At 34.9% G+C, this 25,847-nt stretch overlaps 3 protein-coding genes and 1 long non-coding RNA gene across 4 annotated transcripts in view; 3 read left to right on the forward strand and 1 right to left on the reverse strand.

The window, feature by feature from the left end:
- The window catches only part of LOC126880607 (facilitated trehalose transporter Tret1-like), a 36,740-nt gene extending 34,930 nt beyond the window's left edge, over nucleotides 1–1,810 (forward strand). Inside the window, exon 2 of the mRNA XM_050644594.1 lies at nucleotides 413–1,810. Within this exon, the coding sequence (XP_050500551.1) occupies nucleotides 413–1,734 (1,322 nt within the window). The 3' untranslated portion in view covers nucleotides 1,735–1,810. The remainder of the gene's footprint in view (nucleotides 1–412) is intronic.
- The window catches only part of LOC126880609 (facilitated trehalose transporter Tret1-like), a 48,940-nt gene that overhangs the window by 15,872 nt on the left and 7,221 nt on the right, over nucleotides 1–25,847 (forward strand). The gene's annotated exons all lie outside the window — the stretch shown is intronic.
- LOC126880610 (uncharacterized) lies at nucleotides 1,286–23,667 on the reverse strand. Its single transcript, XR_007696649.1, has 2 exons — nucleotides 23,518–23,667; nucleotides 1,286–1,355 (listed from the first exon to the last, which is right to left on the reverse strand). It is a non-coding gene; the product is annotated as an uncharacterized LOC126880610 (long non-coding RNA).
- On the forward strand, nucleotides 13,257–23,971 carry LOC126880608 (facilitated trehalose transporter Tret1-like). The gene is made up of 2 exons (XM_050644596.1): nucleotides 13,257–13,423; nucleotides 22,575–23,971. The coding sequence occupies exons 1-2, from the start codon at nucleotides 13,339–13,341 to the stop codon at nucleotides 23,894–23,896; spliced, it is 1,407 nt and encodes a 468-aa protein (XP_050500553.1). The 5' UTR covers nucleotides 13,257–13,338; the 3' UTR covers nucleotides 23,897–23,971.

Consider the following 25,847-nt stretch of genomic DNA (forward strand, 5'->3'; position numbering starts at 1 on the left):
TCAGTTTTTTTCTAAAGTTTATATTTTCGGAGTTATTTAAAAAAACCATCGAATTTCGCAGTTCATTTGTTTAATAAAAAATGAAGCACCCACTTCTCGAGTAGAACTTTTTGATATGTTGTTTATTAAACATTTCTTAGTTAAATTACAAAAAGTTCTATCTTGTTTGATTTTTTCCGAAGTGAAAATCTATATGCACTCCCCTAGTAATTATTGTAACTGCTCTTAAGTGTTGCAGTTTTAATATGGTTTAGTTTTTAAGCTACGTTGATATAAAGTTTCCTTGAGGTATCACGTACCGCACATCAGTGTTTTCGTTTCTATATTGCTATGGCAGAAAATTCATCCAGTTGTTATACTTTCAACTGCATTCAACATTATTTTAGGGGTTAAATAAATTTTTTTTTTTCAGGTACAATGGTCGGCATTACCAACGGTCTATTGTACGCATGGCCGTCCCCATTCATGATAAAAATAATTAACGATAAGGTGAATTACAACATCACAGAAGAACAGGCATCTTATTTTAATACAATAAATCCAATATTTACCATTCTAATCTGCCCCTTCTGTTCTAAACTTATCGATAACCTTGGTCGTAAGAAGACAATATTGCTTATTGCAGTACCTCAGATAGCCAGCTGGCTGTGTGCTGCTTTTGCCAATGATGTTTACCTGTTCTATGTCTCACGAGCCTTCGCGGGAATTGCTGATGGAATATTCTTTGCAGCTCTTCCTCCTTATGTCGGAGAAATAGCAACACCTGCAGTGAGGGGAAAGTGGGGCAATTTTCTTGCAGGCTCTTACTACATAGGAGAGTTTTCAATTAACGCCATAGGCAGTTACTTTGGGGTCGTAACAAGTTCTTACATATGTTTGCCACTGCCTATTATATTTTTCATTTTGTTTTCAATGATACCCGAATCTCCTTATTATTTATTAATTAAGGGCAAAGAAGAGGAAGCGAAAAAGTCCTTAATATATTTTAGAGGTGACAAAACCATCGACCAAAATTTAAAACAACTAAAAAACGATGTTCAGCGACAAATGTCAGAGTCAGGAACATGGGGAGACTTGTTTAAGATAAAAAGTAATAGGAAAGCTTTGTTAGCAGCAGCTTTTTTGCGATTGACACAACACACGTCTGGTCTTTGTATTTTAATATCATATACTCAGTTTATTTTCCAAAAATCTGGAGGAAACTTAAGTCACGAGATGTCTTCTATAATATATTTAGGCATCCAGATGATTTTGAACTTTATCGTCCTGACTTTTGTCATGCAGAGATTTGGACGGAGAGGCTGCTATATGACAAGCACTGGTGTTAATGGTATAGTACTATTTTTCATGGCAACCTATTTTTATCTCAATGATTATACTGACATCGACGTTTCGAGTTTCAATTGGTTTCCAGTCGCCAGCACGGTTGTATTTCAAATTTTTGCTTCATTTGGCTTAAACGTCATTCCCACTCTTATGATGAGCGAACTCTTCTCTGTCAGTGTTAAAAGTAAAGCAATGGTCTTGGTTGTTTTAATCTTTGGGGCAGGCGGTGCACTTATGAATTATTTGTTTTATTTAATCAATACGAGTGCTGGATTTTTTGCACCTTTTTACGTGTTTGCAGCCTGTAACATTCTAACTGCAATAATAGCCTATTTTATATTACCAGAAACAAGGGGCAAGACGCTAGAAGATATTCAGCAAGCTTTGAAGAATAACAAAATATATTAGAAATAATTATTATTGTCTATATTAGATAATTTTTGGTCTGTGATAAATTCTTAAGAATAATAATTTTTTTAATAACTGTTTTTGTTTATACTTGATCCCGTTAATTATAAAATAGGAAGGAGATAGAAAGAAGTAAGGATGAAACACATTTCAAAAGTCTCAATCAAGAACCCTGGAGACGGGGAGGAAATAAAAGACGAAGAATGCTACTTCTTCTTCTTCTTCTTCTTGTGGTGTTGTCTCCTTTAGCGGAGGTTAGCGACTACACTGGCAAATCTGTCTCTGTCCAATGCGGCTCTAAACAAAGATGTTGAATCAAGGTCGATCCAGTCTTTCATATTTCTAATCTATGACATCCGACACCTACCGGAACCCGTTTTCCTTCCGTCTTACCCTTTATGATCAGTTGCGCGAGGCGGTACTTTTCGTTTCTCAAGAAGAATGCTACATATTGATAAAAAGATACGATGAGATTGGCCACATCGAATATTCATGGTTTATGGGCTAAACTGGGCAGGACACGTCGCCAGGCTGAAAGATTCAAGATGGGCACGAAAGCTGATGGAGTGGAGACCAAGAGAAGATAAACGAAGTAGAGGAAGGCCGCCTACACGATGGACAGATGATATCAGGCAGATTAGTAAAAACTGGCAAAAATCAGCACAAAACCGTGAAGTGTGGAAACAATTGGGGGTGACCTATGTCCAGCAGTGGACGTGAATTGGTTGGATGATGATGGGCTAAACAAATAGGATGTTACAAGAACTGAAACGACACATTATTATTTAGCATATGGACTTTCACAGTACGATAAATAGACAAATATTATATATTATTCAAACACTAAAATATAATGAATGAACCTAAATATTATTGTCCAATTTACATAGCCATTCAATTGCTTCTGGGCAGCATTCCACAAAGTCCTGGAGGTTTCCACGGTAGGCACGATTTAGGCAGTCTGAAACACAATGGCTTATGGTCTGTCTAGGTGATCCGCAATCGCACTTTGTACTTTCCGCAAGACCCCATTTGAACAGAGAATCAGCACATTTACCATGTTCGGTACGTATGCGATTAAGTCTCGCCCCGGTGGACCTGGGCTGATTTGATCCGATGAAACCCTGAGTTGGGGTGAATATCTAAATATAATCTGCTGCTATTGTTGGCATCCATCTTGTGGATCATTGCCTCTGTATATCATAGGAATGACCAATTCTTCGGGCAGATCTGATTGGGGGATTTCTAGATCTCAGTCGCTGGTGCTCTTTTGAGATGTCTGGTATGTCTTGATGGATTGGTAATTGTACGTTGGCTACAATTTTCTGGTACTTTCTCACTAATGCTGTTGTACGGTGTAAATCTGGTGAAGCAATATTGTTCAACGTAGGCAGCCATCTCACTTTGGTTGATTTTATTGTTCCAGTGATTATTCTCATGGTTTGATTAAGTTGGACATCGATTTTGTTTGTATGTGCACTATCTAACCATATTGGTGCACAATATTCTGCCACTGAAAAAATCAAAGCTAGAGCAGAGGTCCGAAGAGTATCTGCAGAAGCACCCCAAGTTGTTCCAACAAGTTTTGTTATTATATTGTTTCTTGTTCTCAGTTTACCGGCTGCGTTTGTAAGATGACTTTGAAGGAGAGTGTTGTATCAAGAGTGACGCCTAGATATTTGGGGTTGTTGTTATGTTTGATAGCTGTATCATTTAGAGTTACATTGAGAGTATCGCCCGCAAGTTGATTCGACAGGTAAAAGAGACAGGTTTCAGTTTTGCTTGTGTTAGGACGTAAACGCCAGTTCTTAAAGTAGTTACTTAGTGTAGTTAGGTCCTCGTTTAGAGCTCGTTCTCCTTACTATTATCTTGGAAGGCAATGGCCAGGTCGTCAGCATAAGCGAATTTTCTCGATTTTGTTTCAGGTATATTTGCCGTATAAAGGTTAAATAATAAAGGAGCTAGCACTGAGCCTTGAGGTAAGCCGTTGTTAAGTTTTCTAACGTTACTTTGCGCATCATTTATATATACCTGAAACAGTCTGTTAGTTAGTAGACAGTTTTTAGGCAGGGTATGATTTTCATCAACTTATAAATAAGGCCCTCTCTCCACACAGTGTCATAGGCAGCCGTAAGAGCTGTAAATATTATGGCAGATTTTTCAAGTCTTTCAAAGTCAGCTTCGAAGAATGTAGTTAAGGACAGCACTTGGTCACAGCAGCTTCGTCCTCTTCTAAATCCAGCTTGCTCAATTGGTACAGCGTCCTCAATGGTGTTACATATTCGGTTATATAAGAGTTAACCCGGTCTATATAGACATTTGAAATAACAAAAATTGCCGGAGAGCCAAATTTTGGTGGAGAGCTAGGGTATACCATAACAAATAAAGTATTAAAAGTCCCCATCGATCCCACGTGTGCAACAAAAATTATTCGGGGTCAAAGGTCAAAATTTAAGATTTTTTGGATTTTTTTCGAAAACGGTAAGATTTATCAAAAAAGAACTTTAAACCAAAGTTGTAGATCTTAAAATTCTCTACAAAAATAGTCCTTACTATTTTTTTCCTAAGAGTTGCCACTCCTGAGATATCGCGATTCTAAGAGTCACATTATATATGATATGCACACGTTTCCACAGCACCTGTGAGGTAGTGTACTCGGCGCGTTTTTTTACCGTGGTTTCCCCTGTAGACCTACTCCACTGATTTCTTTAGATATTTTAATCAGATTCATATTCTTGAAAGTCTACTTCAACAGTCAAGTCTTCTTCGATTTCATTTTCTTCCTCTTCCTCTTGCTGGATGTTCAAAAATTGTTCAAATGTGACTGAGTCATTGGTCTCTTCATTAAAATCACAGGAGTCTTCCTCTGTTGTACTAAACTGGACATTTGAGCAAGACTGACCTTGGCAGTTGGTACACGCTAGAGAACACAGCAACCCGACTTTTTTACATCCACATTTGGCACTACAACCTTTTTTGCAATTGCAAAAAATAGTGTTAAGGAGTTTTTCTGGAGCAGGTGGGAGTAAGGTTTTAATCGGTTCCAGAGTATTATCTATAAATTTCCAACCCCAGTCTTCTGGATTCAGTTCATTGCCTAGCCATGTTTGATCTTGATAATATACTGGATACAAATGTTGAAAAGCAGATGCTGATGTTGGAGGAAGACATGATAGTTGTACTTGTTTGTTTATCTACACATGGTCTAGTTATACAATGGTATCGGTATTTATCAAGACAACTATTTTTTTTGAGCTCCATAAACCGCAAGAAGAAAGCGAATTCCTTCCGTGATTATTGTTTGCGGTGTGGAATCAAGTTCTGTAAAAACTTTACAGCAGTCAGTCTGTAACAAACTTTTTTTTTTTGAATAATTCAAGTACATACTGACGTTTTGCCCCTTTTGTACATTGCTGACGTAGTGTCGCAGCCGGTTATCGCACGTAAAAATAAAATGTACTTTTGGCATTTGGGATAAGCCGATAAACTTTTCGAAGAATATATCTCTGTTCGCTGTTGAGCCCTTCCAGGTTTCAGAAAATAAATAACTTCATCTACTGGAGTCCTTGAAGTAAGCAGTACTAACAAATCAACATCTTCACCAACTACAATTGTTGTGTTTGTTGCCTTAAATTTTTCAATTGCTGTCTCAATTATAAGGACATCTGCGTCATTTTTAGCTTGTTTCACTTCAATATTCGCAGCTGTTAATTTGTCAGTTAACATGGAAATGAAACGAGATTTATTATTAATGTTAGCGAAAAATTGTTGTTGATTCGCTGGAACTGTTATATTTTCATCAAAGATAATCTCGGAACCCGATGATGTTTTTGTAACTCGACGACGTTGTTCTGCAGCTTTAATATTCTTTGTCGAGTCACTGTAGCTGTCAAATACCACTGTCACTGTAAGCCAGTAATGTCTGCTAAATGGTAGACGCTTGTAATAAGTACTTATATTCACTTGAACTCAACCACTAAAAGAAACAGATAATATGAATAAGACCTACGGACAATACTGTAGCCACATATTTTTTAAGGCCACGTGGATAGAGGAAATTCAGTTTGGGACTGATTATCTTTTGAAGAAATATTTTCAGAATAGTATATTATATTATATAAAAGAGACACAAATAGGTATTTACTTAAGTGCCATATTATGTATATAGGTGGCTTTTATGTGCATATAATGTATAAAGTAACTTTTAAAATCGCGATGTCTCAGGAATGGTAACTCTTAGGAAAAAATTGTAAGGACTATTTTTGTAGAGAATGTTAAGATCTACAACTTTGGTTTGATGTTTTTTCTTGATAAAACTTAACGTTTTCGAGAAAAATCCAAAAAATCTCAAATTTTGACCTTTGACCCCGAATAACTTCTGTTGCACACATGGGATCAATGGGGACTTTTAAAACTTTATTTGTTATGGTAAACTCTAGCTCTCCACCAAAATTTGGCTCTCCGGCAATTTTTGTTATTTGCCAACTATTTTGATGTCTAAGTTGACCGGATTAAGTCGTTCTAGTATGTAATTTATCACAGCAACTGAGTAAGGCGATAGGCCGGTAACTTTCAGACAACTTGTTGTCTTTGCCAGGCTTCTGGCACAACACAATACAGTTATACATACAGGAAAAAACAAGAAAGGACGAGGGTGTGTAAAGATAAGTGATAATATTTATCTCTTGGCAGCTTTAAAAGACATGTGAAAGCAGAAAGAAGAGTTTCTTTCCACTTTTGTACACACGAGACTCAAAAAAATTATTAAAAGATGGAATCACAAAGACGAGGAAATAATAAAGAAATTGGTTCTGAAACTGTTTTGTGGTATGCCTAAATTAAATAGTATGAGTATATGTGATTAAGCCTAAACTGATTGTCACATAAATTACATTTTTAATTGCTATTTGACGTTTGGCTTTCCATTCCAAAAATCGTTTTTAAAAAATATAATTTTAAAAAATGTGCCAAAAATATCTTTTTTGAAGACGTCTCCTGGAGTGGTAATCATCGAAACGTCAAACAGCAGTTCAAAATGTAACTTTTATTACAATGTGGCCACATTACTTTAAATGTGGCCATTACAAAAATTGACAAATTGGCACAGTAGGTACTCCGATACGAGTCGGGCTCCGAATAAATACAGAGAAAACCAACCAAGCTTTTGAAAAATAATAACCATGTAAAAACTAAAATAATGATAAACGAAGTAGAAGAGGTAAACAAGTTCACATATCTGGGATCAGTCATGGAAAGGAGCGGGGATGTAAAAAGGATATACAGACGAGAATAATCTAAACAGATACTCATCTGTTGAAATATAGACCAGGGCACATCTGTAAAAATATTAGTACATTTGGACGTTGAGAGGTGACTCAAATTTTTTTGCAGAAATTGCTTGAAAATAATTCAAATAATAATATTTGAGTTATCCTCCCTCTTAAAAAGGTCTGGAACATTGTTTAAATAATCAAAATGTCAAAAAATGAAGGAAAAATTCGATGTTTTTATTGGTTTTTTAATTATAACTTTAAAAGTATTCATTTCCGAGAAAACTTGTATTGACATAAAAGTTGGACAATTTAATTTCCTACAATATAGAATTAGATAAAAATTTAAAAAATAGTCAGCCTTTTTGCAAAATAGCAATAATTGTGAAAAGAACATACAAAAACAAGTATTCGCATTTTACCTTTTTCAACCATTTATGCTACACTTAGGAACTTCATATTTCACCCAGAAAAACATTATGATAGATTAAAACAATACTGTAAATTTCATTAAGATCGGTGAGATAGATTTTGCAAAATAAATTTTGCAATCCAGCTTTCGCAAAAAAAATTCATTTTTTCAAAATGTTACAGGACTGAAAATAAAGCAGATAGCAAGTTGAAAATTTTTTTGCTTATAGAAAGGTACTGTATCTTTCATTTAAAATTTGCAAAATTAAAATAGATTAACTACCACGGCGTCAGGAATTTTTTTAAATAAACATTAATTATTGGTGCTACGCGCAGGACAGGGGATAGTTTGCTCTGATTAGGCATTCCAATGGCCTTTGATAATGATTGATACATTTTAATTTTTATTACATTTCGATATAAATAAATAAATTTGTTTATTGCAAAATAAAAACACATACTCTATCCTTTGAAATAGCACTTTTTTTAGCAAAAACTTTATTTGTTCATATATTTTAACTTAGAGAATAAAAGTTTATTATTTTTAAACATACGCAATTGTTTAAACAATATTTCACAAACAATAATACAATCTGTTTGATTTTTGTGGAATTAAAATATTAAAATACAACAAAATATAGAATAAGAAAATAATATATTAGATAAAGATTGGAAGAAATTTTGGTGGAAAACTTGTGTGAATCGAACACGTAGCACCAAAAATTAATGTTGATTTAAAAAATTTCCTGACGCCGTGGTAATTAATCGATTTTAATTTTGTAAATTGCAAATGAAAGGTACAGTACACTTTTATAACCAAAAAAAAAAAATTCAACTTGCTATCTGCTTTATTTTCAGTCCTGCAACATTTTCAAAAAATGAATTTTTTTTGCGAAAGCTGGATTGCAAAATTTATTTTGCAAAATCTGTTAAATCGATCTTAATGAAATTTACAGTGCTGTTTAACAATATCATAAAGTTTTTCTGGGAAAAATTTAAAGGTCCTAAGTGTTGCGTAATTGTAAAACGTAAAATGCGAATACTTGTTTTTGTATGGTTTTTTTCGCAATTAGTGCTATTTTGCAACAAGGGTGACTATTTTTTAAATTTTTAACCAATTCTATATTGCAGAAAATTTAATTTTGCAACTTTTATGTCCATACAACTTTTCTCAGAAATTAACAGTTTTAAAGTTATAATCAAAAAACCAATAAAAAAATCGAATTTTTCCTTGATATTTTGACATTTTGATTATTTCAACAATGTTCCGGACCATTTTGAGTGGGAGGATAACTCAAATATTGTTATTTGAGTTATTTTCAAGTAATTTCTGCAAAAAAATTTGAGTCACCTCTCAACGTCCATCTCAAAACAGATGCGCCCTGGACTAATAGAACTTCGCAAACAGACGAAGTCCTGTCGGCAGGGGGGTACAACGGCCTCCTTAATTCAGATGGACTTACCCAAGTTTTTTTTATGTATTTTGACCCGTAAAACACGAATTTTTTGGCTAACAGTTGATCCGGATGTCGATAGGATTGTTATAAACAAAGAACTTGAGGAATTACATAACAGCGATTTTTCGCAAAACAAAACATTTTTTTGTATTTTTTGGGTGATTCTCAACAAAAAATGGTCTTACAAGTTTTTTTGTAGGATGCATAGTTTTCGAGATAAACGCGGTTGAACTTTCAAAAAATCGAAAAAGTGCAATTTTTGAACCCGAATAACTTTTGATTAAAAAATAGAATAGCAATTCTGCTTACTGCTTTTGAAAGTTCAAGTCAAATTCTATCGTTTTGATTATTTGCATTGCTAAACATTAAGTTTTTATTTGTTAAACAAAGCCATAAACACATAGTGTTTCCCGTGCCCAATGCATGCGTTTTAATGTACGTAATCTACGTAGAAATTGTCTGTATGCGCGCCTACTTGTTCGATTTCAAATGAGAAATGCATTGAAAACATCATTCAATCACTAAGTGTTTATAGCTTTGTTTAACAATAAAAAAATTATTTTTTAGCAATGAAAGTTATTAACAAAACCGATAGAATTTGACTTGAACTTTCAAATGCGGTAAGCAGAATTGCTATTTTATTTTTCAATCAAAAGTTATTCGGGTTCAAAAATTGCAATTGCAATGACCCAAAATATACAAAAAAAATGTTTTGTTTTGCGAAAAATCGCTGTTATGTGATTCCTCAAGTTCCTTGTTTATAACAATCTTATCGAGATTCGGATCGACTGTTACCCAAAAAATTCGTGTTCTACGGGTCAAAATACAAAAAAAAATTGTTTAAGTCCATCTGAATTAATGAGGCCGTTGTACCCCCACTGGCGACAGGATTATATCGGAAACAACAAAAATTAAAATCTTTAATCGTTGCATCAAAAGTATACTACTCTACGAAGCAGAAAACTAGTAACAGGACGAAAATACAATTAAAAAACTGCAAACTTTTGTAAATAAATTTCTAACAAAAATCCTGAAAATATACTGGTCCAAAAGAATAACTAATACAGAATTACGGAAAAGAACAAAGCAAAGTAACATATCTACTACAGTCAAGGCAAAAAATGGAAATGCCACACAAATGGCCACACTTTGAGAAAAGATCAAAACAACATAACAGGACAAGCACTTGAATACCAACCAAAGAGAGGAAGACCAGACACCAGCTAGAAAAGAAGAGTTCTCTCATTGTTCTCTCAGAACAATGAGAGAACACAAACAAATTGGATTAAGATAGTTTATCCAGTTATAAAACAAAACAAATATTGCAAACCATCGAAAACAATAGAAACATGAGAGTATTGAAATCACATTTAACTAAAGGAAAATCGAAGATAACTAAAATAAAAAACCAACAGGGGAATACGGTGACGGAAAAAACTCAAATAATCAAGGAAATACAAACGTTCTACAAGAATCTTTATACATCCACTATACAGAACCCCGGAACAGACCATAGAACAATTCTAAACGTCGGCTCGGAAACTCTCCCTAAAATAACTTCTTCGGAAATTAGACATGCCTTACAGCAAATGAAGAATAAAAAAGCTCCTGGCGAGGATCATATAACGTCTGAAATGTTAAAAATGGGTGGCAACACAGTTGTAGAGGTTGTGGAAGTCTTGCTGAATAGGTGTCTAATAGAGAAAAGAATACCCAATCTGTGGGAAAACGCCGAAATAATACTTTTACACAAGAAAGGAGACACTACTAATATTGAAAACTACAGGCCTATAAGTTTGTTGTCACATTTATACAAATTGCTAACAAGAATAATAACCAACCGCATAACACAAAAACTTGATTTATATCAACCGGTTGAACAAGCGGGATTTCGAAAAGAGTTTGGTACTAACGATCACTTACAAACCATCAGAACACTGGTAGAAAAAACCACAGAATATAATGTACCCTTACATATGGCATTTATTGACTTTCACAAGGCTTTCGATAGTATTGAAACCTGGTCCTTTTTGTCAGCCCTCAGGGATGCTCGAATAGACTCACGGTACACTACACTCATTAAAAACATTTATGAACAGGCCACATTCCACATCAAAATCAATGAAGACCAAAAAACCGAAAAAATACGCCTTGGTAAAGGTATTAGACAAGGTGATACTATTTCACCAAAACTTTTTACCTTAGCATTGGAAAATGTATTAGGTCTTAACATTGATGGTGTACGTTTGAGTCATTTAAGGTTTGCGGACGACAGTATTATTCAGTACAGATATCAAGGAACTGGAACAAATGATGAAGGAACTAAACCAGCAGTCAAATAAAATAGGTCTCAAATTGAATCTTCAGAAAACAAAAATAATGAGTAATGTACAAACTAATCTTGTTATTGACAACGTCAGTCTTGAAAATGTAGACCACTATATATATCTTGGACATACCATTAAAATCGGCAAAGAAAACCAAATAGCCGAAATAAAAAGACGCATACAATTGTCTTGGGTAGCTTTCGGCAAGTTAAGCTTTATCTTCAAGAATAGAGATATACCAATGTGTCTAAAACGTAGAGTTTATGACAAATGTATCTTGCCTGTAACTACATATGGACTGGAGACCATGGCCTTTACAAAGAAAACCTTAGAGCAGCTCAGTACAACTCAAAGAGCGATGGAGAGGGCCATGCTAGGGATTAGTTTGAGAGACAAAATTCGAAATATCGACATTCGTGAAAGAACAAAGATTACTGATGTCGCAGAACGTATAGCAAGGCTCAAGTGGCAATGGGTCGGACATGTTGCCCGAGATAATCCCGAAAAATGGACACAGAGACTAACAAACTGGAGATCAAGAGAGAACAGGCGATTAGTAGGCAGACCGCAGAAGAGGTGGGCAGATGATATCAAACAAGTCGCGGGCAAACAGTGGATGAGAATTGCCAAGAGTAGAAATCGATGGAAGCAAATGGAAGAGGCCTATGTCCAGCAGTGGACGAACACAGGCTGAAGAAGAAGAAGAAGTTTATCCAGAGAATAAAAACAAAAGAAGATGCGCTGTCCCGGCCAGACAGCAATCTTATACTTTTGGTCAAGAAACGCTTAAGCGCCCAATACTCCACAGGGATGTGAGAAAGAGAAATGTGGCAATCTTAAGAATAACTACAATCTGCTACAGCTTATAGTGGAAGGCAATATTGAAAGTAAAAGAGGTTTAAGCAGAAAGAAAAAACCCTGGCGGAGAGACTTAGAGGATGGTTCCAAATACCAGAAGCTACGAGAAGCTGCCAAAAGCTAATAATAGGTACATACGACAAAAAACAAAGAAACATGATTATACGAGTATGATGGTTGCAACATTCAGTAGAAAACAGCACATAAAGAAGTGTTCCTAAGCATTTATCAATAATGAACCATTTGTACTGGATGTTTGGATTTCTATGGCGTTTGGTATATCTGTCCTTTGGGATTACCTATACAGTGTGTCAATTTGAAAAGTTGCCACCCCCTATAATTTGGTCCCTAGATAAAATCTAAAAATATGTAAAAACACGTCAAATTTATTTGTGAGGGGGAAATTTTGTAGACCAGTTTTCAACTAAATTACATCAACCCTCTAGCGGAGGCGGACACTACCCCCAAAATCTTTAATGGAAAGGGTGGTTGAGTGATACCTCATTTTAGAGGTCATTCAATTACCTTTTCAAAAATACTACATACCTTATATTTATTTTCAGTACTTTTGGAAAAGTCTTGGACTCAATACTCTAAAAAAATTTTGGAGTTCTGAACTCGATACTTAATATCTGTATGGTTTCACTTGATTTTTCCAAAAGTACTGAAAATAAATATAACGTATGTGGTATTTTTGAAAAGGTAATCGAACGATATTTAAAATGAGGTATCACTCAACCACCCTTTCCATTAAAGATTTTGGGGGTTGTGTCCGCCCCCGTTAGAGGGTATATGTAATTTTGTTGAAAAGTGGTCTATAAAATGTCCCCTTACAAATAAATTTGACATGTTCTTGTATATTTTTAGATTTTCTATAGGGACCAAATTATAGGGGGTGGCAACTTTTCAAATTGACACCCTATATAATTTTCAGTACACTCATTTAAGACTTTGTAGAGACATATAGAAATTAAAAATACATAAATATTTTGATAGTTTTTACGTCGACCAGATATCTTAACTTGTACTCTTAACGTTATATTTTTGTTATGAACCCACTTTTACACTATCACTATAGTATGTTTATTCTACTAATGTTTCTTATCTTTTAAAAATTTTTAATATGCATGTGAATTTTCCATAAAGAGCCTAAAATCTGCAAAATCTAAAAATAATATTGACAGTATCTACAGACGTATATATAAATACTACTTCAGACTTGCATATAAATGAAAACATCACTAAAACATTTATTAAAGGTAAATACTATAAGAGATCAAAATGGTTGTGGTTAACATTGAAAAAAATAAAGTTTCTAAAAATGAAGAGGAAAAGACGTGGCCACAAATATATGCCGTATTAATAAGTAAGTAAACTAAATCAGTATTTTGTGAAGTGATTAATAATAAATATCAAAGTTATATCATGCCTTGTTCTATCTCTTCTATGTATCGTTCTATATTGGTAAACATCTTCCCTTATCTTTTTCACTACTCAGTGCTTTTATCATCTACCTTGTTTTAGCATATTTCTTAAGAATATTACTATATCTCAGCTAAATACTTTATATCTTTTCGAACTAGATAGTAATCTAAAGAACCCTTTTAGCTATACATAAGTAGTAAAACAATTTCAATATATCTGTTTTTATATTTACATTTGTGTCTACTTCCTTATACGTTCAGCTATCTTTTATGACTTTTATATGTTTAGCTTTTATTAGCACCTGGTCTAGCTGATTGATTATCTTTCCTTCTGGTGATATCTATGTATTTTTATTAACTTGTGGTTGAAGTAATAGTCCATTGAAATGTTACATTTTTTAGGCCATACCTTGCATTTGTTAGAGGAGTCAATTTTATTTTTTAATGTGTAGAAGGATCAGTAGAAGCTTAAATTCAAGTTTTTGGGGTACCCACCATTGTCCCCCGGCCGCCACCCTTGTCCCCCGGCAGCCATCTTGGAAAAGGGGTGCAAAATTGTTTCGCGCTATATCTCGTAAACTACCAACCCTACGGAAAATCTAATAAAACATAAAATGTAGCGAATTAAATTTTCTACAATTTTGTTTTTATTATTTTTTTTTGTCAAGTGACCAACAAAAAAGATATAAACAAAAATATGTAAAATTTTTTTAACAAGTTTCCTTTTGGATATTATAACTTTTTCTCAGTTCATTTTACAATAAAATATCATTATAGCAATTTTATAGGGGGTTTTTCAGCGAACAATATTTCCACTATAAAGGTGTCTAGTTCTATATATTTATCTAGGTTTTACAGCGCTCCAAACTTGACCAGATTCTCGAATGCTCAAAGGGGTACAATAAAAACAAAACGTTAAGCTCACTTTTCTATTTTAATATTTTTTTATTTATACAATTTATTATGATTTTAACATTCATATGCTATTATTAATCTATTTTTGACCTTTCTCCCCACTATAAAATCCAGAACCCTAAGCATATGTAGAAAAGGCCCAAGAAGTTGTTTGAGGACAAATTCGCAGATCCAGAAGAAGAATGACGCAACCGCAAAATGGAAAATTCTTCAGAATAGCAAAAAACGATTTTTAAATATTTAAAATAGGAATTAAATGACGAGTAATCGTCCAAGAGCATCGGTATTCGGTATGGCGTTTGTTTTTTGACAACGATGGCTTTTATTTTCATCGATATTGGTTCGAATTTCATTATCTTAATTTAATCGCCCCATTTTCAACCCTATCTACAGTTGCGTCATTATGCATCTGAAACAAGGTCTAACATAGCGCGTATTTCAGTAACGACGCAACAACCCTATAGTGCTCAGCACATTTTTACAGTTCGGTCTTTTTGTATCATCTTTACATAGTATTTTAGAAGTTAATTGCGCAATAAACAGGAATTGACAAAATTTGCAGTTACGTCATTTTTCTTCCGTACCGGACTGAACATCTGCCTGCTATTACTCTTATTATTATCATTTATCCTAGGTGGCACAGCAGTCGGTCCCCCTCTACTTAACTTATTCTTTCAGTTGTGCTACCTATTTGGCCACGTGCAGTCGTATTAAAAATTGTGAAAAGTATTTTGAGTTTTGAGAAGCAGGGAAGCAGGGATGCTGCCTATCGCCGACACTTTTCAAAATATATCTGGAACAAGCATTAAAACTTTGGAAGCGGAAGTGCAGCGGCATGGGTATACAATTAAATAATAACAACCTGTACACTCTATGTTTTGCTGATGATCAAATTGTGATTGCCAACGATTATGACGATCTGGAATACATGACTCGGAAATTAATCGAAGAGTACAAAAAATGGGGATTAGAAGTTAACATAGAGAAAACAATGTACATGAACATCGGTGGCAACGAACAGAATCTAGTTTTAAACGACGGACAACACATTAAGTACAACAATAAATATTCTTATTTAGGAGTAGAAATCACGGACGACGGCAAATCAGATCAGGCTATAAAAAAACGAAACACTCAAGGTAGAAGGGCCATATCTCAACTAAATAGTATTATTTGGGATCAACATATATCCAAAAAAAATAAACATCGAATATACAACACTATTATAAAGAGCATAGTAATGTATGGAAGTGACGTGTGGCAGTTAAAGACAACTACTGAAAGAACACTACAAGCCACGGAGATGGACTACTGGAGACGTGCCGCAGGAAAATCAAAACTCGAAAGAATTAATAACGAACGTATACGAGAGATTATGGGAGTCACACATACGATTGTCGAAGATATAAGAGTACAACAACTAAAGTGGTATGGACATGTGCAGAGAATGCCAGAACACCGTCTGCCAAAACAGATTCTAGATTGGTCACCACATGGTAAGAGAAAAAGAGGCCGACCCAGAAAGAGCTGGAGAGAAGGAATAGACAGAGAGATCCGAGAGAGAGGTTTAGACGAAGACCTTTGGGAAGATAGAGATGCATGGAGATTGGGCATCGGAAGACGTCGGAGGACGTTTTAAACCGATTATATATATATATATATATATATATATATATATATATATATATATATATATATATATATATATATATAAGTATATATATATCGTGAGTAAATCGTGAGTAAAAAATTCAGTTTCCTTCAAGCAGCAGCGAGAAGCGGAACTACCTGACTTGACAATGGCAAGTGAGATCTTGCCGAAACGTCGTCAAAATAATGGTTTTTATCAAAACCAAAATTATTCAACGCGGAGTCAAACCCGGAAAACAACAGAAAGCACATATAGCTCCCGCGGAAACTTCAAGTGTAACATAATTAACCTCTACGGGGAGGAAATTCTACCAGACATCAGAAGATACGAAAAACTACGATCGAAACGAAGGACGTTGTTATGCAACCTTACGTTTTTAGAACGCTGCCGTGACGAAAGCATTATACCGACTTGTATGAAGCTCACTTTTCACAAAAACAACTATAAAACTAAAAACATCTTAAGAAGAGCAAGCCTGGCGCTTATTAGAGAGGCAATCCATGATACCAGACGAGACATCGACAAAATGAATGCAGAATCATTACAGCTGCATCTTAAACTAAGTAACACAATCCATCCAACATTATGGAATTTCTTTGAACAACTGACAAACTTTCGAGCAGAAACAGATGCTGATCTCACTAAGACCAAACAAATTAAAAAGTTTGAAAATTTGTTACTACAACAGCGGCCAAAAAAGAAAGAAAATCCACAAATAGAAACAAACAATTTAGTATATAACTTTTCAAATCTGACACTGGATGAAGCCACGAATAGTGTTCTTGCAAAAGGTTTCAATTTTGCTGTTGCACCTACATACATTCCCGTAGAAAACATCATTACTGAGGTAGAGACTACAATTACTAATCTCCCAGCAGAAACAGCCGAGATCATACGCCAAGACGTATCAAAAATATTAAGAACAGCTAAACCACCAAAAAGAAATTTAACACGGGAAGAGAAAGAAGCCTTACATAATTTGAAGAACAACAAAGAAATCATCGTGCTTCCAGCTGACAAAGGCAACGCTACGGTAGTGATGAATATTCAAGACTACGAAACAAAAATAAACGACATCTTAAATGATACAACATATCAAAGCATCTCGTCAGACCCGACAACCTATCTAGAGAAAATAACAAAAGCCAAGATCAAAGCCTCAAATATCAATAAAGAACAACAGGTCCATCTCATACCTAGAGAGAAGTCATCTAGATGCCCAAAATTTTACGGCCTACCCAAGGTACACAAGGCAGGATTACCACTGCGACCAATTGTGAGTTCCATCGGATCTCCCTTACAACCGCTGGCGAAATTTCTGGCCCAACAGCTGCAACCATACGCGGAAGAAGCGGATTCTTACGTCAAGAACGCGAGCCACTTCATCGAGCGTATAAAAGGTGTGACTCTTGAGCCGGGACATTTGCTAGTCAGCTTCGATGTTGTCTCACTTTTCACGAATGTTCCTATAGATGAATCACTGGACATCATAAGCAAAAAGTATCCAATATCACCGGATACACTAAACCTAACCAAACACTGTTTAAATAACACTTATTTCATCTATAAGGAACAAAGATATAAACAAATTGAGGGAGCACCGATGGGTTCTCCACTGTCACCAGTAATAGCGAACTTGTTTATGAAGGAAATAGAACAGCGGGCAATAGAAACAGCTGAATACAAACCCAAACTGTGGCTTAGATACGTGGATGACACTTTTATTATCTGGACCCACGGAGAAGAAAAACTAAAGGCTTTTTTAGAACACATCAACAATATCCACCATAAAATTCAGTTTACCATGGAACTGGAAGAAAACGATCAAATTCCATTCTTAGATGTGTTAATAATAAAGAAACAAGACGGACACATAGGCCATACAGTGTATCGGAAACCGACACATACCGATAGATATCTAAATGCTGCTTCACACCACCATCCTGCACAATTGCATTCAGTCATCAAAACCTTGATTACAAGATCCGAAAGACTGACAGACCAAGAACATGAAAATGAAGAAATGCATAACGTGAAAACAGCGTTAAGAAAAAACGGCTTCTCAACATACAACATCGAAAAAGCTCAAAATGCTCGAAGAAGAGATAAGGACCCTACAGAAGACAATAAGCCGATCGGCAAAACCATTCTGCCATATGTGAATGGTACGACAGAGAAAATAGGGAGAGTGCTGAGAAAACACAACATAGAAACGATATTTAATACGGACAGAAAGATCTCAACTATTTTACCAACACCAAAGACCAAAATATCGTTAGAAAGCCAAGGTGTATACGAGATTCCGTGTGGGGATTGTGGAAAGTCGTACATTGGACAGACCAACCGAAGAATCCAGGTAAGACGAGAAGAACACCGAAATGCTATCGAAAGGGGAGAAACCACGTCATCCCTGGCTCAACATGTCGCAAATACAGGACACACAATAAACCTGAACCAAACAACGATGTTAGCTAACATCGAAATAAAAAGAAAACGGGAAATCAGAGAATCGATAGAAATTGAAAGAAATCCCAACGGCTTAAACCAAAGAGATGATGCGCAACGGCTTCCTACAACTTGGAAAACGGTATTGAAGAAAAAGGCCAAAATAAATCAGGCCGCAACATCCACGCGTAACATCCCGCCGACGACTGCAACCTACACCGGACCAATAACAAGAGCCAGAGTTCGCGCAGGGCAAGCAGCATCAGGATCAACTACATAAGCGACGGTATCGTGAGTAAAAAATTCAGTTTCCTTCAAGCAGCAGCGAGAAGCGGAACTACCTGACTTGACAATGGCAAGTGAGATCTTGCCGAAACGTCGTCAAAATAATGGTTTTTATCAAAACCAAAATTATTCAACGCGGAGTCAAACCCGGAAAACAACAGAAAGCATATATATATATATATATATATATATATATATATATATATATATATATATATATATATATATATATATATATTTGAGTTTTATAGATAATATTATTGAGAGTCTTGTGGGTAAAATTTATATTTTTGTGATTAGATAAGCATTTTGTGTTTTTTGTAAGAGCGCACCATGAGTGGTGGTTACTTTATTTGTAAGAAACCTCTAGGGAAAATTATTTGTCAGTGGGAAAGTCGAGCCATCTTTACTCACTGTTGTCGGCGAACGATTTTCGTCTCTTTATATGGTGGAAATAAAGACGATTCTCTGGAAACCCTGAGATACAAACGATTCGCTAAAACAGTGACAAAAAATGCATTTATTCTCTTCTCACTTCCTTCAACACAAGATGCAGCCCGTTTCCACAGACTCCGAGTGTATCAGCAGATTCAGTCATGGCTCGGTAAACATTGTGATCCAGAAAATTGGGGCTGGAAAAAGCATGGAAAATTTTGGATACCAATCCAAACTTCCTAGCCTCCAGTACCCCCGAGCTTATGAAATTTATCTTTAGCAGATGCAATGGAAACTGGAATTGCATGTGGTTGCCGAAAAGCAGACCTCAAATGTTCAGCAGTGTGCCTCTATTGTGGTGGTGAAAGTTGCAGCAACATCGTGGACATATCAACAATAATTATTGAAAAAAAAAAGAATTGGTAGATAAATTACCGACAAATGACGCCAACTGTAACTCTCATTATACCACAAAAATTCACCTGGATACTGATTTAGATCTTCACTCGCAGCCTGGACCATTGAAAAAAATAAAAAAATAATACCTATGATAGATCTTTTTCAACATATAATAATAAATAATATTATTTTGTCTAGAAGTTGTCCGTGGATTAGGCCTATTGGGGATACCACACAAAAAACGCGTCTTCAGACTCTACCTCATAGGTGACCTAAAAAAGGGTCAAAAATAGCTTAATAAAAGCATAGGAGTGTTAAAATCATAATAAATATATAGATAGAAAAGTAAGCCCAAGGTTTTGTTTTTATTGTATTCCTATGAGAATTCGACAATCTGGTCAAGTTTGGAGCGCTGTAAAACCTAGATAAATAAATAAAATTAAACAACTTTATAGTGGAAATTGTTCGTTGAAAAATCCTCTATAAAATCGCTATGATGTTATTTTATTGCAAAATAAACGGAAAAAAAGTTATAACCTGCATAAGAAAACTTCTTACAAAATTTTCTGTTATTTTTGTTTATAACTTTTTTGTTGGTCACTTGACGATAAAAAGTAATAAATATAAAATTGAAGAAAACTTAATTTGCTACATTTTATGTGTAATTGTATTTTCTGTATGGTTACTAGTTTAGGAGATACAGCGCGAAAGCCCTTTGCATCCCTTTTTCCAAGAAGACGACCGGGGAACAAAGGGTGCGACCCCAAAAACTTGAACTTAAGCTTCTACTGAACCCCCCTACACATTAAGAAAATAAAATTGACTCCTCTAAAAAATACAACCCTAAAGTAACAGTTCAATGGACTATAAGTACTTATGATTTCCATTTTATGTTTGAAGGTAAAGTTTATTATTCCTTTGCCTTCTTTGTGTTAAAATATCCAATATTTTTTGTATGGCAAGATAGTATTTTATAAAATTATCTCTTCCAAATATTCGTAATTCGTAACAGTTCTTTTTAATATCTTCATCCGTATTTTCTGCACGATTTAAAATATAATACTATGTAGTCAACGTGGTGATATATTTTTCCTAATTAGGGCATTTAACCGCAAATCGTCCAATATTGAAAAATCTGTAATTTACCAATTCTGCGTAAAAATTTCCTTTTTGTTTAGTCTCCTGAAAGGTTGCAATTACTAATTCAAATTTAACATTAAAAGGGTAAACCCTGTAGTTGGCTGTATACCTTTGTTAAGACAACGTAGAATGAAGTAAACACTTCTGTTGTATATAGGTATACTATAGGTATATAGTATTTTTTAATAAATTTATAATATACCTATATACAACAGAAGTGTTTACTTCATTCTACGTTGTAATTCAAATTTGTACAAAGTAGCCTACCTACCCAGGTAATCCTGGGTTCGATTCCCAGCGCCGGCGAGAACAGCTAGACATTTTTAAAAATGTCTAAAAGGCCACAGGTCGACTCAGCCTGAATAAAATGAGTACCTTGGGTAAAACCAGGGGTAATATTAGGCGGTTGAAGCGTAGCACTGGCCCTGTTACCTTCCTTGTATACCCTAGGCCCTAGATTTAACAGACTACTCCGCTATAAGTAATCCCAAAGCCGCGAGCAGTATAAAAGGGGAGACAATTATTATCTGTTAAATTGGTAATATAATGGTCTTGCTTCAAAACTCTCTCTAACATTCTATTGACCTATGATTATGACCTATCATAATCTCGTGTTTTATTCGATTAACAATTTTTCTGACTGTTGTGTTTTTGGTTGAAGTGGAATTGGGCAGGCCATGTAGACAGAATAAAGGACGGGAGGTGGACCCAAAAAATTACAGTGTGTAGACTACGAGCAAACGAAGAAGTAGAGGTAGACCACCTACAGGATGGACAGACAAGTCAAAAGGGTTGCTGGGAATTGGTTGCAGGAAGCCCAAGACCCAACTATTCCAAGACAAAACTGGAAGAAATTAGGGGGAGCCTATGTTCAACTTTGGATGCAGAAGGCTTGATGAATATGATGATGTGTTCTTTTGTAATTAGTATTTTTAACCGAAAATAAGACACAAGTTAAAAATTGTATTTTCTGTTCTAAGAAGATGAAGAGACAGACCCAAACCAAGGTGGTCAGAAGTGTCAGAAGAATTACGGTTTGAAACCATCAGCGAATAGTGGACCAACGCGAGTAGACGGGATAGCACTGGTGACTGTATTATGTTTTCTCACTGACCAACTGTTTGCTGACGGTTTCTGACTAGTTTGACTGTTTGCTAGAACAAACCTAATATTAAACGCTACATATACAGGGCGTCCCCGAAAATAGTGCGTTCCTTAAAGGTATAGGTAGAAGGTACCATGTAGAGCAAAAGAGTCCTTATAACATTTTTTTTCTAAATTCAACCGTTTGGCCAAAAAAACCAAAATACATTTTCGTGTGCAAATTGAAATCTGACAACTATGTATACAAAAATCTAAACATAGACAATCACAATTCAAAAATAGTTGCAGCATTAGCCTTTAGCATTTATATTAAACCCCGTCTTCATCCTAAAAAAACAAACAAATTCTTGTTTTGTTATTTTCAAACATGGGGTGGTACAATTATTTTGCAGGTGTACCTGTCTGTAAATGTGTCAATAAACTAAATCACAAACAGTTCTTGTACAGTGATGCCAAATTTTTAAAAATGATGAAAATAAAAATTCGCTTATATGGAGAACAATGTAATTTTTTTTTTTTTGGAAATGGTTAACTTTAAAAAAAATGTTATAGGACTTTTTTGTTCTAAATTGTATATTATATTAAAGGAACGCACTATTTTCGGGGATACCTTGTATATTTGGTCTGCCCCTCTTGCAAGATATTTCTTTACTTGAATTTGATGTAAAATTTAGTTTAAACTTTTTAACTTTTAGTCTTAATCAATTAATTTTTTTCAGCTACAATGGTCGGCATCACCAACGGGCAATTTTACGCATGGGCCTCCCCATTCATGGTACAAATAATTAACGACAAGGCGAATTATAACATCACAGAAGAACAGGCATCTTATTTCAATACAATAAATCCAATATTTACCGTTCTCATCTGTCCCTTCTGTTCTAAATTTACCGATAATCTTGGACGCAAGAAGACAATATTGCTGATTACAGTACCTCAGATAGCTGGTTGGGTGTGCGCTGCATTAGCCAAAGACGTATACCTATTCTATGTCTCACGCGCCTTCGCAGGAATTGCTGATGCAATATTCTTTGCAGCTCTTCCTCCTTATATCGGAGAAATAACAACACCCGGAGTAAGAGGCAAGTGGGGGAATCTTCTTGCAGGATCCTACTACATAGGAGAGTTCTCAATTAACGTCATAGGCAGTTACTTTGGGGTAGTAAGAAGTTCTTACATATGTCTGCCCTTGCCTATTATATTCTTCGTTTTGTTTTCATTGATACCCGAATCTCCGTATTATTTATTAATGAAGGGCAAAGAAGATGAAGCCAAAAAGTCCTTAATATATTTTAGAGGAGACAAAACTATTGACCAAAATTTAAATCAACTAAAACATGATGTTCAGCGACAAATGTCAGAATCAGGAACATGGATAGACTTGTTTAAAATAAAAAGTAACAGGAAGGCTTTGTTAGCAGCAGCTTTTTTGCGTTTTACACAACACACGTCAGGGCTTGGTATTTTAATAACATTTACCCAGTTTGTTTTCCAAAAATCTGGAGGAAACCTAAGCCACGAGTTGTCTTCTATAATATACACAGGTGTCCAGATGACTTTGAATTTTATCGTCCTGACTTTCATCATGCATAGATTTGGACGGAGAGGCTGCTATATGACAAGCACTGGTGTTAATGGTATAATACTATTTTTCATGGCAACCTATTTTTACTTCAATGATTATACTGACATCGACGTTTCGAGTTTCAATTGGTTTCCAGTCGCCAGCACGGTTGTATTTCAAATTTTTGCTTCATTTGGCTTAAACGTCATTCCCACTCTTATGCTGAGTGAGCTCTTCTCGGTCAGTATTAAAACTAAAGCAATGGTCTTAATTGTTCTTACTTTTGGAGCGGGTGGTGCCCTTATCAATTATTTGTTTTATTTAATCAATACAAGTGCTGGATTTTTTGCACCTTTCTACGTGTTTGCATTTTGTAATATTCTAACTGCAGTAGTAACTTATTTTATATTACCAGAAACAAGGGGTAAGACGCTAGAAGATATTCAGCAGTCCTTGAAGAATAACAAAATATATTAGAAATAGGTATTATTATCTACATTAGATGATTTTTAGTCTGTGATAAATTCTTAAATATAATAAATGTTTTAATAACTCTTTTTATTTACACTTGATCTCATGTTTACTTAGTAACTTAATTATAAATGCTACCTATCCCCCTACTTTAGTTAAAATATATTTTTCCACCTACCTCTACCGAAAGTATACTTTTCCGGACCTGATTGTAGGGAGCAGAGTTGTACTTTTCCTCCCTAGGAAGGAAAATATTTTTCCTCCCTAGGGAGGAAAAGTTAAAGTGACGTCATGGTATTTCATTCATGAAATCTAACTTATTGACGCCCTGTACAATATCTATTTTCTATTACGTAAGCATCTATACATTTTCACGTTTATTTATAAAACATCCTGTATTTTGCAGGATGGTGTAAAAAACAGTAAATTGTTATTTTGATTTAACAATGTTTACATTAATAATAATTTGACTTATTTGACAGTTGACAGTTATATTGTACCTACTTGTTAGTTTTAGTTCTTATAAATTTTGTTGGTTAGTTACATAAATAAATTAAGTAAAAATGAAAAAATGACTTTTTATTTGAGGAAGGTGGAAAAACCATATGTATAACATGGGAGTAAAGTGCCTTTTCCTCCCTTGAATGATTACTGCTCTCCTCTACGCGTCGGGCAGTAAACTTCATTCTCGGGAGGAAAAGTAGTACTTTCCTCCCTTGTTATACAAATTGCTATTTCGAGAGGTACTACAGAAGTCAAGACACAAGTTTTCAGGTATAGAAATATAAGTCACCCAAAGTTACCTAACGTCATTATCAAGAAGTAATATCAGCAAACAGTGAAGATGTTGATTACATCATATTACAGGCAGGAATAAAAACAAATGTAACCAAAACAGAATTCTTACGAGTAGATAAGGAAAAAAAGAAATAGACGTAAAAAGGTAACTAGATTAAACATTGACTACTTTGAGATAACTGCACGGTTTATCACGGTTTATCACGGCCTCAAAGATTTCTTGATTTATATCCAATCAATAGCGTATGGAACAGAAAGAAAAATCCTGGCTGAGAAACTTAGAAAAGTTAAAACAAATTCAGCAAGTCCTTAAGAAAGGATGTTCTTTTCCTGCCATGTATACATATATTTTTTCACATATGGAAAGTATCTTTATAATTTTAAATATGGCGAATCTGTTTAAGAGATTCAACGCCAACAGGCACGAGACCAATAGGAAGGCCCTTTAAAAGGTGGCCAGATAGATGGCAGTCAACATCACAGCTATGAATACAAGCACAAAATCGGTTAAGACAGGTCAAGAGGCCTAATATCAGAAGAAGAAGAAGAAGCGAATCGGTCGAGTGTCCGCAGTCACATAAACCCAAACAAACAATCATAATTTTTAATAATCTCTTTTTAAATTTTCGGAAGACATATTACGTAAATAAAAAAATATTATGGTGTCTGCTGACGTCACTGATACAATTCTGACCTTTCTGTTGTTGTTACTTAACAATTTTCACTCTATAGTATACTAATAATTCTTATCTTCTAAAAAAATTAAATATTCATATAGATTTTCCATAAAATAAACATAAATTCAACAAAACCTAATACCTAATGATATTGACAGTTTTTACACATATTCATAAATGAAAACATCTTTAAAAATTTAATGAGGAAATAAAAATTAAAATGGCTATGGTTAACATTGAAAAAAATCAAGTTACAAAAAATGAGCAGGAAAAGACATGGCCACAAATTTACGCAGTATTAATAATAGTCCTGTCGCGAGGGGGGGTACAACGGCCTCCTGTATTCAGATGGACTTACCCAAGATTTTTTTATGTATTTTTACCTGTAGAACACGAATTTTTTGGGTAACAGTTGATCCGGATGTCGATAAGATTGTTATAAACCAAGAAGTTGAGGAATCACATAACAGCGATTTCTTGCA

This window comes from Diabrotica virgifera, chromosome 2, assembly GCF_917563875.1.
Source record: "Diabrotica virgifera virgifera chromosome 2, PGI_DIABVI_V3a".
Classification (NCBI taxonomy): domain Eukaryota; kingdom Metazoa; phylum Arthropoda; class Insecta; order Coleoptera; family Chrysomelidae; genus Diabrotica; species Diabrotica virgifera.